Here is a 13665-nt window from a genome sequence, read left to right on the forward strand (position 1 = left end):
TTCATCAACAGTTAATGGTGTCAGAAGTGATACTCAAAGGTACATTTCCTCTGGTGGCCTATGGGATAAGAAATATTCTGTACCAAACAAAAGCCTTTGAAAACTCTTCTATCTCTACAGATTAACATGGAGCAACTGACAGCCAAGCTTTGAGTAGTTGTTATGTATCAAAAAAATCAAGTCAGACCAACCCATAATTGACCCTCTAGAAGATTTTCATAGGCAGTAAATCACATGGAGGAAACTGCCCATTTTTCTTGTGCACAACAGCTACTAGATTCAAACTATATGAATTCATGTTGGTAATGAAACTCTTAATCTGAGCTTGGCGATCAGAATTTCCTAAACTTTGAGTACAGTGTTGTATTTGAGAATAATGACCAGAGAATCAAGATAGAATGCTTGGCACTTGGAAAACATGCTTGAGTTATCACAGAAGAATATTTAACTGTTTTTATGGTGATATCAGGATGTCTGAAATGACAAAAAGAGATAAAGCTATAAAATTTCCAAACTGATGAAGTGATAACTAGGTTAAGATTTTTTTTTTAAAAAAAAATCATTACATGCCATCTGCATCTTGTTTCTCTTTCCTATATACTAGGTACTTGATGAAACAAAGGTTAGAAATCTCTGAAAGGCAATCTGCATTACTGTTAGTTTTCTTAATAAAAAGTCTCACTATCTTTGGGGGATGGAGAAGACAAGACAGGAAACAGTTAAAAAAAACAGTGGACAAACCAAAATGGATGCCAGAAGGCACTCTGAAATTTACTTTAGAATGTAAAGACGCTTCATATTATGAAATCATGAATTTAAAGGACTGAACAGAAGAGTTCAAAAAAAGAGAAAGTATTAAAATGAAATGTGCAAAGACTTGGAGTCAAAAAACCAAATGGAACTAGGCAAGGATGCTCACTATCACCTCTTACTCAATTGTATTCAAAGTCTTTGTGATAACAATAAGACAAGAGAAGGATGGATATAGCAGGTACCCAAATTGGAAAAGAGGAGGTAAAATTATCTCTCATATGCAGATGATATGATAGTATACTTAGAAACCCTAAAGATTCAGCAAGAAAACTACTGGACAGTTGACCAATTCAGCAAAGTGGTAAGATACAAGATCAACATACAAAAATCAGTTGGATTTCTCTACAGTGACAAAGAGAATACACAGCTGGAGCTAAGGAAAAAAATACCCTTCACAATAGCTAATCACAAGATTAAATACTTGGAAGTAAATGCAACCAGAAGCACAAAGGATCTATTCAAAGAAAATTACAAAACATTATTACAAGAAACAAAGACAGACCTTGAGAAGTGGAAGAATATCCTTTGCTCATGGATAGGAAGTCTCAATATTGTGAAAATGGCAATACTACCAAAGGCAATTTATACGTGCAATGCAATCCCAATACAAATATCAATCCCATTCTTCAACAGGATGGAAAAGGCAATCTCCAGTTTCATTTGGAATGGAAAGAAGCCCCGAATAAGTAAAGCACTCCTTAAAAAGAGAAACAAGGTAGGAGGCATCTCACTCCATGATTTCAAATCCTACTACAGTGCCGTGGTGTTCAAGACAGTGTGGTACTGGTACAATGACAGACGCATAGATTAATGGTTTAGAATTCTGAACCCAGAAATCAGCCCATATACCAACAGTCAACTGATTTTTGACAAGGAGATGAAATCAGTTAAGTGGGGAAATTACAGCCTTTTAAAAGAATGATGTTGGCAAAACTGGAAAACTATCTGCAGAAAATTCAAGCAAGATCCACACCTCACTCTGTACACTAACTCAAAAAACTCAAAAAAACCAACTCAAAGTGGATCAAGGACCTAGGGCTAAAACCAAGGACTATAAACTTTATTAAAGAAAAGCTTGGAAGAACTCTAGATGTCCTAATCCACAACATCAACAGTCTTCCAAGCATTCTGAAAAAGTCTATAACCAGTAGAGGATAAAAATAGATTAATAGGAACTTCTAAGAATAAAACTCTTATGTACATCCAAAAATTTCTCCAACAGAGTAAAAAGGGAAGCCACAGACTGGGAAAAAGTATTTGGTAATGACATGTCTGAAAAGGGAATTCTTTCTAAAATTTATAAAATACTCAAGCACCACAACAAGTTAAATAAAACAACCCAATTGGAAAAATGGGCACAGGATATGAATAGATACTTCACCAAAGAAGACATTCAATGACATACAAAAACATGAAGAAATGTTCAAAATACCTAGCTCTAAGAGAGATGCAAATCAAAACAATATCATCTCACCCTAGTAAGAATAGCAAGATTTAACAGAACAGCAAACAACAAATAAAAGCGAGGTTGCTGAGAAACTGGAATCCTTATTCAATGTTGATGGGAGTATAAAATGGTGCAACCACTATGGAAGGCAGTATGATGATTTCTAAAAAAGTTGGAAATAGAAATACCATTTGACACAGCATTTCCACTACTGGGAATATACTCTAAAGAAACCAGAACTTCTACCCAAACAGATATATGCTCACCCATGTTTATTGCAGTTTTCTTCACAATAGCAAAGACCTGGAAACAATCTAAGTGCCCATCAACAAATGAATGGCTAGAGAAGGTGATATATTCACACGATGGATATGCTGCATTGAAAAACAAGGAACTCATGAAATATTATACAAAATGGGTGACCCTGGAGGACATTATGCTGAGTGAAATATCTCAGTCACAAAAGGACAAATACTGCATAGGGCCACTTCTGTAAAACAGGACTGACACGGGAGTTGTGGGGAAACTTAGAGGGAATAAATAATGTATACTACATTGAAATAGATGAGGGAGAGAACTGCTTAGGAATTGTTATGACAAGAATCCAGAATGAAAGCTTCATAGTGGACTGGGAGAGGGGGGGAGTGTGTGTGTGTCTGAATAACAATGAATTTTTTTTTTTACTTTTCAAAGAGAAAAGCAAACTGGGGGGGAGAGCAGTGGGCAGGGAGGAAAGTGTGCAACTATGAATAAACGGAAATCTGAAGTTTTTGTAAACTTTCATTAAAATAAATTTAAAAAAGAAAAAAAAAGAAAATTCAAAAGACTGACTGCACTGGGGAAGTCCACTATCAGGGACCTCTTCACAGTGCTGGGGAGCAATGATGTCAGTCTAGAAATGAAGGTGTACCTGATCCCAGACCATGGTCTTTGCAATTATATGCTTGCATCCAAAAGCTGGACAATGACTATAGATGGCAGAATTGATGGCTTTGAGTTGTGTTAGAGAAGAATATTGAACATAGCATGGACTACCAAGAGAATAGGTCTGTCTCTGAGAGGGTGAAACCAAGGTTCTTGGAGGTAAGGATTTTGAAGATCCATTGTATATACTTTGGGCACATGGCCAGGTGGGACCACTTCTTGGTGAAGGACATCATGCTTGGCAGAGAGGAGGGACAGCACAGGAGAGGAAAACTCCACATGATCTAGATTGACATGGTAACTGGGGCAATGGGATTATGTGTGTGGAAGTCAGTGACACTGGCTCAGGAAAAGGCAGGGTTCAGAATAGGGCAGGGTTCAGAACTACTGTACAGAGGGTCCCTATAAGGTGCTGGGGAATTAACAGCATATAACAACAACAATAAAATGTATTATGAATGAAACAATGTACATGAATGACTGTAAAACTGAATATTATAAAGGAATTGTTTTTATTGATTGTTGTTGAGTTGGGCATGACTCATAGTGATACCATGAATAAAAGACCTGAAGCCTTTTAAAAAAAATAAATAAATACGAAATAAAAAAATAAATCAATATGAAACTGCCAGAAACTCAAGCTAGATCACACTGAAGGGAGCGGCACTGCTAACTCAAAGACAGCCTCTCTAGCAGTTTGAACGCAACAGTGGCTCTGGGAGTCAATCTCCTCCTGTGGGATTTACAGCCTTCCAACACCTACTGGAGGGTCAGCTATGAATCAGTTGTGGTTATTTGCCATCAAGAGACTATCTTTTTTTAAACTATGTATTATTATTTGTGTGTGTACCGTCAAAGTGGATCTGACTGGTACAGGAGGACATTGTTCTTCCTTCTCCAGTAGAACCATCTGGTGGATTCGTACTGCTGTACCTCGGATTGTAGTGCAGCTTCTTGCCACTAGGCCACCAGAGCTGCCTTCAAGAGACTATCTTGACTGATATACTTAAATGGCAGAAAACTGTGCTTGGTAGAACTTGTACATTAACTGAGCAGCAGCTGTTCCAAGAGAACAAGAGGATACTACTGCATGACATAAAACCCAGGAAGTATGCATCAAGGCTGTATTCCTTCAATGAAAAACAGGAAGACCTCCAATAAGATGAACTGACAGAGTGGCCACCAACAACGGGCTTAAACAGAGTAGATATTGTGAACATGGCAAGGGACTGTTGTTTGCCACTGAGCTGGAACCAACTCGTAGCTGACCTTCTGGCAGATTTTCAGAGGCGTAGCTCACATATGAGATTTTACCCAAATTTGTTGGACAACCAGAGGACTTGGATGGAGGAGGGAAGAGCCATAAGTAGGACTTAGAACTTTTTAACACAGGTCTAAAGCCATCTGGCTTAAGGCTAAGGCACCTACGAGCACATTTCAGAAAATGTCCTGACTGTATTCTGTTACTAACCTAGATAACCCTTTGACGTTGCCAATATGGTTCTGTGAAGGCTGTGAGCTACTGCACTGCATTCTGGACCCAATAAAGACTGATGCTGAGATGAGTAGAAAGAGGCATGGGAACATGGGGGACATGGCTGACAACATGGGAATTGGTTTTGTGTTGCTGATGCCTTTGATGCAGATAGTGATCCTTTGTGAAGTTGGTAAAGGTCAGATGTGGCATCCTCATGCACCACTTGTTCTTTTTCACAGGGGTCTAGCTTTTCTTTAATGCAGAATCTAGAATCTTAGATCAGAAATCTTTGGTAACACAAAAGCAACTTCTTTGGAGAAACTAGCAAGCTCTGCTCATGCTCTTCACTATGGAGCTGTTTCCTGGTTACCTGGTACACAGGGCTTGGGGCTGCAGTCACCGAACTGGGTTTCACTTCCTTGTTGGTTTCTTCATCTGAAGAAGAGGATCCTGAATGATAATCAGAGGTAACCTTATCAAGTGCCCGAGTAACTTTCTTGGAGATCTCATCTTTGTTTTCATCCTCATGTTCAAAGCTGGCAACAATGAAGGCATTGTTTTTCTCTCCATATCTGAGAATAAAATAAAATAAAGTACTTAACCAACCTTGAAATCACATGAAACAAAACCTCCAAGAAATACTCATAAAAGCAAACAGGTCTAGACAGGTCTAGAGTGAGGTAAAGAAAGAGCCCTCCCAGAACTTGACCCTACACATTTAATATAATAAAGACAGCTCATACTTTTTCCATCTATTTAAGTACAAATAAAACTGATCCATTTTCTTTAGCAACTGTCTTATTTTCTACTGTCTACTAACAATTATGTAAGATATCACAAAGTCATTGTTTTGATTACATTTTTATACATACCAATGACACTGGCAAAAAGTTTCAAATGCTTTTTAAACTTCCAAATCCAACAGTCCCTAAAATGCTTATCATACTAATTCAAATCACAAATTAGACATATCTTAAGAAATTTATTTTACAAAATGAAATTAAAAGGGTTATGTTTCCTTCATCCACACTGACAAAAATGGTAATGAGTCAAATGAGTTAAAGAAAAAGACTATTGTTGAGTAAAATAAAATGGTTTTTAATGGTGTAAATTATAATGACAACCTCAGAGATATAGAGTTAGCTGCTCCCCACTCAACTTAAACTCATCTTTTATAAAGTGACTAAATGACTTTTAAAAAATTCTTTCAGGGGAGCTCTGGTGGCCTAGTGGCAAGGAGCTGCAACTACAATCCCAGAGGCGAATGGTTCGAATCCACCAGATGCTCTGCCGGGGAAGGAGGGACAATCTCCTCCTGTACCAGTCAGATCAGATTTGACGGTACACGCACACAAAAATAATAAAAAATAAAAATTAAAAAAAAATTCTTTCAGAAGGGAGAGCTCTAGGGTGGCCTAGTGACAAGAAGCTGCACTGCAATCCCAGAGGTATGCAGTTCGAATTCACCAGATGCCCTGCTGGAGAAGGAGGGACAATCTCCTCCTGTACCAGTCAGATCTGATTTGACGGTATACACACAAAAAATAAGAAGAAAACAAAAAATCTTTCAGAACATTCTGAAGCCTTAATTTTAAGAAAACTACTTTTAAAAACTATATAACCTACTTTCTGGGTTGAAAAAGTAATTCCTCTGATGAAGGAAAATGGTATAAAGAACAATAAAGGCTATTCAGATAGCAAAGGAGAACAAATCAATTTAAATAGATTATAGGATATAAACACTAAGAACAATTTCTATTAAATATTAGAAGAAACAAAATTAGCTGGTAAGTGGTTCTTACACAGCATTTAATTAAAGTCAGAAAAACAAGTAACTTAAGTGTGATTATCTATGATAAAATAAATGTATTGAATTCTTGAAGTATTTAAAAGTTTGTGTGGAAATCAAGTAGTCTCCTACATGAGTCTTTTAATATAGTTGTGGTGTCTTCCACTTCAGTTAAGTTGGAATATTTCATAAATGCTTCTTGAATATAGTACAAGCTGTTTTAAAGAAAATGCTATAGGATGGCAGAAAGATCAACTTGTACTCAATGATATACTAATTCATTACTTCCCTTTACTACTAACTAGGGCCATATCCTTTCTCCATACTTACTTAATCTGAATGCTGAACTAATAATTCAAGAAACTGAATTTTATGAAGAAAAATGTAGCATCTGGATAGGAATAAGACTCATCAACAACTTGTTTTATACACATGACAGAACACTGCTCTCTGAAAGTGAAGAAGACTGAAGGGCTTGCCTTCAAAATTGACTACATCTCAGTGTCAAGAAAACAAAAATTCTTACCACTGGGCTGACAGTCAACGTCTCACAGATGAACAAAAGATGGAAATTGTCACTAACTTCATCCTGAATCCACAAACACAGCCTTGGTACCAACAGTCAAGAAGTCAAAAGATATAATATGTTGATGCAATGTTAGCATAAAAGTTGGCTTTCCTGGCAATTACATTAGGCCCCTCTGGTCTCCAGTTACCTTAACTGCAGACACATGCTTTTACACATCATCAACAGTTGTAGGAGGACTAGGATATGAGAGGAGAGTGTGCTGCTCATACTGAGCAGGGGGAAGATCTGAGACAGACAGGAGCAAGACCCTGATGAGAGCAAGACCCTGGTGATGGTGGTGGACAGACTATGGCATTGCTGTGGACAGAACTGTGGCAAGGTGCAACCAGACTAGCCCTGGGATAAATGCCACAGTTAAAGGTGTTGCTGTTCTTGCTGGATGGAGGAAAAAGCTGATTGTGAACTGAAATTGGAGCCTAGACTTGAACTGAGTTAATATTCTTTGCCTTCCTCATTCTCCAACTTACTTCCCTAATAAATCTCACTCTCAATACCACAGTCTGTGAGTCATCAATGAATAAATGAACCTCTTGCTGCTGGTGTGGCTTTAGAGGCACCATGGGACTGGGCTATTCTCACTCACTCTGTTTCTTTCATAGGGATGTTCATAACCCTGTGCCCCATGTCCCATTTTCTGGTCTCTACACAGTTAACAAAGTCTGCTGTCAGTATCCTCCCCAAAGTACTGACGTCAATTTAATGTGCACCTGATTCAGGCCATGGTCTTTTTTAATCACTTGCTGTACCTCTGAGAGCTGCACAACGAATGAGGATGACAGAAAAAAAAATTGCTGGCTTTGAGCTATGGAGTTGGAGAAGAGTACAGAACATCCCATGGATTCCCAAAAGAACAAACAGGTATCTGGAGAAGGTTGAGTTAGAATGGTCTTTAGATGCAAGGATAGCGAAGCTTCATCTCACATACTTTGGGAATGTTGCTAGAAACATTTTTCCCTGGGGAAAAACATCAGGCTGTGAAAAGCCAGCAAAGAGGAGGAAGATTTTCAATGAGATGGAATGACAGCAGCATTTTGGGCTCAAGTATGAAGAGGATGGCGTAGGATAGGACAGGATTCAGATCTGTTCAAAGATTTGTTGAGTCATATTCAATAGCATGTAACAGCAATATTAATTCTATAGGCAGCAAAACTATTCAATCTCTTCAGGTTTTAAGTTTTCTATCTGCTAGAGCTGGCTAGATTCTTGTTGGTCTTTAGCTTGAAAATTCTTCTTGGTTGGAAGAAGATGACTCAATTGGGCAAGCTCCTTACAACACAGAAGTCATGCACTATGTCATTTCAGGTTTATTGCATGTAGGGTTTTGGCAGTAGAAATTCATTCTTCCTTCCTTCACATGGTTGAAAGACTACATACACAAATAAGAGTACCATCAGAGGTTAGTTCATGAGTTAATGCTACTATTAAAAATGAGCATAGGTCTACCTTTAGTTTTCTACAATAATGGAGTAAAAAAAAATCAAGTATGAACAGTAAGATGGGAATTTTAAAATAATCTGCCTTTGTAGAAACAGAAACCTAAATCAAAGTAGACTTAGTTTGCCAAGTTCAAATAGGCTTCCTATCTTTTCCTTGTATTTTCCTGAAGGCTGTTCACATGCTAAGTAAAGGTGGTAGCTATAAAGAACATCAGAATATGTAGTTAACCTTTTCAATAGTCTCCAAAATGTTTGAACATCAATTATGTGCAAGTTCAAATGAAGGTTGAAGAAAATGAAAACAAGTCCACAAGAAAGAAAATTATGACCTTGAGTCTATCCTACCTGAATATAAAAAAAGCTGACCAATAAATTTCAAACAGCAGCTCCAGAAGGCAAAGCAAAGCATTATAATGGAATGTGTAGACTAAAATGGGAAGAATTCACTCATTATTTCTCAAATTGAAAGAACTTAAAAACAAACTCAAGCCTTGAGTTGCAATATTCAGAGATGCAATGGGCAAAATCTTGAATGATCCAGAAAGCATCAATGAAGAAGGAGGTAATACAGAGTCACTATTAAAAAAAAACCAAACAAACAACTGGCCAAGACAGAAATATTTCAGAAGTACCGTATGACCAAAATCCAATGGTAATGAAGGAAACTGTATTTAAGGAATTGGCAAAAAATAAGATCCCAGGAATGAATAGGTTACTACCAACTGACATGTTTCAAATAACAATTATAACTTTTCAAGTATTCACCAGTCTATGCCAAGAAAAATAGCTTCCTGACTAGAAGAGATCCATATTTGTTCCTATTCTCAAGAAAGGTGATCCAAGAGAATGTTGAGGCATTAGGAATCACAGAAGCCCAGAAAGATTGACATATAGGCCATGCTTCAAGGGATGGTGAAGGGGAGATTGTTGTTGAACAGAGCAGGTGGGAGTAGATATAAATGCTGGTGGAGCAGGGAAAGGGGGTGGCTCAAAACACACCTGGCAAGGGTGAAGACAATACAGAACCTATTTGTCTTTTTCTACTATTGGGAAATATCTTTAGTCAGCTCTTCTCTGTAAAACACTTGTCTGTCAGACAATGTTCTAAATCTGAGCAATCAAATTAAGACAGACTAGGAAGAAGTATTGGTCACCCATGTCCGAAGTAGCAGGCCTTTGAAAGCCCTACCTATGTACAACAAAGCACACTTAGACTAGCAGATATGGCAACTGAGGCTGAGCCCTCAAGTATGGAATCAAATAGAAGGAAGAACAGCTGTAAGGAGACACTAGTGATTGGAACACGGAATGTAAGAACCATGAATGTAGGAAAACTAAATATTCTTAAGAAAGAAATGGAACACATAAACATTGACATACTAGGTATTGCTCAGCTCCACAGTCAACACTCTTGGCACCAGCAGTCGGGAAATCAAAAAGCGTATTGCAATGGGAAAGTCTGCTGTTAGGGACCTCTCTAAAGTACTCAGGAGCAACGGTGTCTCTCTGGAGACTAAGGTGCCCCTGATACAGGCCATGGTCTTTGCAATCGCCTGTTATGCACCAGAGAGTTGGACAATGACTAGGGAGGACAGAGGACAGGAGAGTTGATGCTTTTGAGCTGTGGTGCTGGAGAAGAGTACTGAATGTACCATGGACTGCCAGGAAAACAAACAGATTCATCCTGGAGAGGATTAAACCAAGCTACTCCTTGGAGACAAGGATTCTGGGGCTTCATCTGACATACTTTGGACACGCTGCCAGGAGGGACGGGTCCTTGGAGAAGGACATCATGCTTGGGAGGGTGGAGGGACAGCACAGGAGGGGAAGACCCTCTATGAGATGGATTGATTCGGTGACTGGGGTAATCGGGATGGGTGTGTCAGAGGCAGTGCAGTTGGTGCAGGACAGAGCAGGGTTTAGGGTGGTGTCCATAGGGTCGCTATGACGACACCTAACAACAACAGGTATTGACAAAATGAGATGAACTGGCATGGGACAATTTGAGTCAGAGGATCATATGATCTACTAGGCTGGAGACGAAAAGGTGAGGAAAACTGGGGTTGCTTTCATAATCAAAAAAGTCATTTCTAGGGAGCTCTATTGGCTTAGTGGCAGAAAGCTGCATTGCAATCCCAGAGTTATGTGGTTCAAATCTACCAGATGCTCTGCTAGAGAAGGAGGGACCATCTTCTCCTGTACCAGTCAGATCTGATTTGATGGTTCACACACTCTTAAAAAAAAAGAAAATTAAAAAAGTAACTTCTAGATCCATCTTAAAATACAATGTTGTGAGTGACAGAATAATATCCATAGCTTAAAGGAAGTCCAGTGATTATAACCATCATTTAAATATATGAACCAACAACCAGAGCCAAGCAGGAGAAAATAGAAGATTTCTACCAACATTTACAGTCAGCAATTGATCATGCATTAATAATAACGAGTGACTGGAACACAAAAGTTGGGAATAGAGAAGAAGGACCAGCAGTTGGAAAACATGGACTTGGTGAAAGAAATGAAGCCGGAGACAGTATGATAGAATTTTGCACAATCAACAACTTATTCATTACAAATACATTTTATAAGACACACAAAAACAGGCTATACACATGGATTTCACCTAATGGTATGCATAACAATTAGATCAATTACATCTGTGGAAAGACTCACTGGAAAAGCTCAGTATCGGCTATGAAAACTAGGCCATGAGCTGATGTGGAACAGACCACCAACTACTCTTTTGCAAGTTCAAGCTAAAGCTGAAGAAAATCAATGAAGTCCACAGGAACCAAAATTTGACCCTGAGTCTATCCCACCTGAATTTAAAAACCATCCCAGGAACAGGTTTGAGGCCTTGGACATTAATGAGGGAAGACCAGATGAGCTAAGGGAAGATACCAATAACATCATCCAGGAAGAATGCAAAAGGTCATTACAAAGACAGAGGAGGAAGAAAAGACTAAGATGGCTGTCAGAAGAAACTCTAAATATTGCAATGGAGCACCGAGAAATCAGAGCAAAGGGAAGAAATCAAGATACTAAGAAGCTGAACAGAAGACTCCAGAGGCAGCATGGGAAGATAAAGTATTACAATGATTCTGTGCAAGGAGCTGGAGTCAGAAAAATCAAAAGGGTAGAACTCACTCAGCATTTCTTAAGCTCAAGGAACTGAAAAACAAATTCAAACTTTGAGTTGCAATACTTAAGGATGCTTTGGGCAGGATATGAAATGATCCAGGAAGCATTAAAAGATGGAAAGAATATACAGAGTCATTGTACCAAAAGGAATTGGTGGACACAGAAGAATTTCATGAAAGAAGGTATGAGCAAGAGCCTGTGGTGATGAAGGAAGAAGTTCAAGCTGCTCTGAAAGAACTGGCAAAAAACAAGGCCCTAGGAATTAATGGCATACCAATGGACTTATTTCAACAAACAGATGCTGCCCTGGATGTGCTTACCAAGCTGGCCTACTGACTGGAAGAGATCTCTATTTGTTCCCATTCCAAAGAAAGGTGATCCAACAGTATGGAAATTCTCAAACAGTATCACTGATATCACATGCAAGCAAGAATGTGCTGAAGATTATCCAAAAATTACTGGAACAGCACATCAATAGAGAACTGCCTGAAGTGCATGCTGGATTTAAAGAGGCTGTGGCACTAGGGACATTATAGCTAATTTCAGATGGATCTTGGCTGGAAGCAGAAGAGTACCAGAGGAATATCTACCTATGTTTCATTGACTATGCAAAGGCATTTGACTGTATGTATGGATCATAACAAACTGTGGCTGACTCTGAGAAGCACAGGAATCCCAAACACTTGATAGTACTTATGCGAAACCTTACTTGGACCAAGAGGCAGTTGTCAGAACAGAGCAAGGAAACACAGAGCATGGCTCAAAACTGGGAAGGGTGTGCGTTAAGGATGTGTCCTATTCTCCATATATTTTCAATCTATCTGCGCAACAGATTATCCAGGAGGCTGGGTGCTATGAGGAGAAATATGACATCAAGAGTGGAGGTAGATTCATGGACAATCTGCGTTATGCAGATGACACAACCCTGCTTGCTGAAACTGAGGAGGTCTTGAAGTGCTTGTGGCAGAAGGTCAAGGACTGCAGCCTTCAATATGGACTGAAGCTCAACATCAAGAAAACAAAGATTCTCACCACTGGGCCTACTGGCAGTGTCATGATGGATGATGAAGAGATTGAGATTATTGACAGCTTCAGTTTGCTTGGCACTACAGTCAACCCTCTTGGTTACTAGCAGCCAGGATAGTAAAAGATTAATTGAATTGGGAAAGTCTGCTGTCAGAGACCTCCAAAGTACTGAAGAGCAACAATGTTAGTCTGGATACTAAGGTGTGTCTAATCCAGGCCATGGTCTTTGCAATTACTTGCTATGCATCAGAGAGCTGGGCAATGACTAGAGAGGACAGAAGGAGAGTTGATGCCTTTGAACTTTGGTGCTGGAAGAGAGTACTGACTATACCACGGGCTGCAAGGAGAACAAGTTTGTCCTAGAGAGGGTGAAGCCAGGTAGCTCCTTGGAGGCAAGGATTCTGAAGCTTGTCTGACATACTTTTGACATGTTGCAAGGTGGGATCAGTCCTTGGAGAGGGACATCAAGCTTGGGAGGGTAGAGGTACAGTGCAGGAGAGGAAGACCCTCTATGAGATGGATTGAGTCAGTCACTGGGGTAATGGGAATCGGTGTGCTGGAGACTGGCAGGGGATAGAGCAGGGTTTAGGGCCCTGTACACAGGGTCACTATGAGTCACAGGCAATTCGACTGCACACAACAACAATAATTAATATTGAATGTAAGCAAAATATTGCTGGGTATAATTCAAAAAGGGCTTGAACAGTACATAGACAGAAAACTGCCAGAAGTTCATGATAGATGTAGAAGAAACTGTGGCACCTGGGATGTTTCACAGCTGCCATCAGGTGGATCCTGGGAGAAAGCAGAGACCACCAGAAGAATGACTATTTGTGTGGCTCATACCGAACTCGCTCAGCATTTCTTAAGCTCAAAGAACTGAAGAACAGATTCAAACCTAGAGTTGCTGTAATCAAGGATGCTTCGGGCAGAATATTAAATGATCCAGGAAGTATTAAAAGAAGATGGAAGGAATATACTGAGTCATTATATAGAAAGGAATTGGCAGATACAGAGGAATTT

General features: G+C 39.2%; 1 protein-coding gene across 1 annotated transcript in view; it reads right to left on the reverse strand.

The window, feature by feature from the left end:
• The window catches only part of LOC102862285 (protein BTG3-like), a 44402-nt gene that overhangs the window by 17864 nt on the left and 12873 nt on the right, over nucleotides 1–13665 (reverse strand). The window contains exon 3 of the mRNA XM_006889819.1: nucleotides 5032–5233. Within this exon, the coding sequence (XP_006889881.1) occupies nucleotides 5032–5233 (202 nt within the window). The remainder of the gene's footprint in view (nucleotides 1–5031; nucleotides 5234–13665) is intronic.

Source organism: Elephantulus edwardii, unplaced genomic scaffold (genome assembly GCF_000299155.1).
Source record: "Elephantulus edwardii isolate Elephantulus edwardi_28Jun2011 unplaced genomic scaffold, EleEdw1.0 scaffold00081, whole genome shotgun sequence".
NCBI lineage: Eukaryota > Metazoa > Chordata > Mammalia > Macroscelidea > Macroscelididae > Elephantulus > Elephantulus edwardii.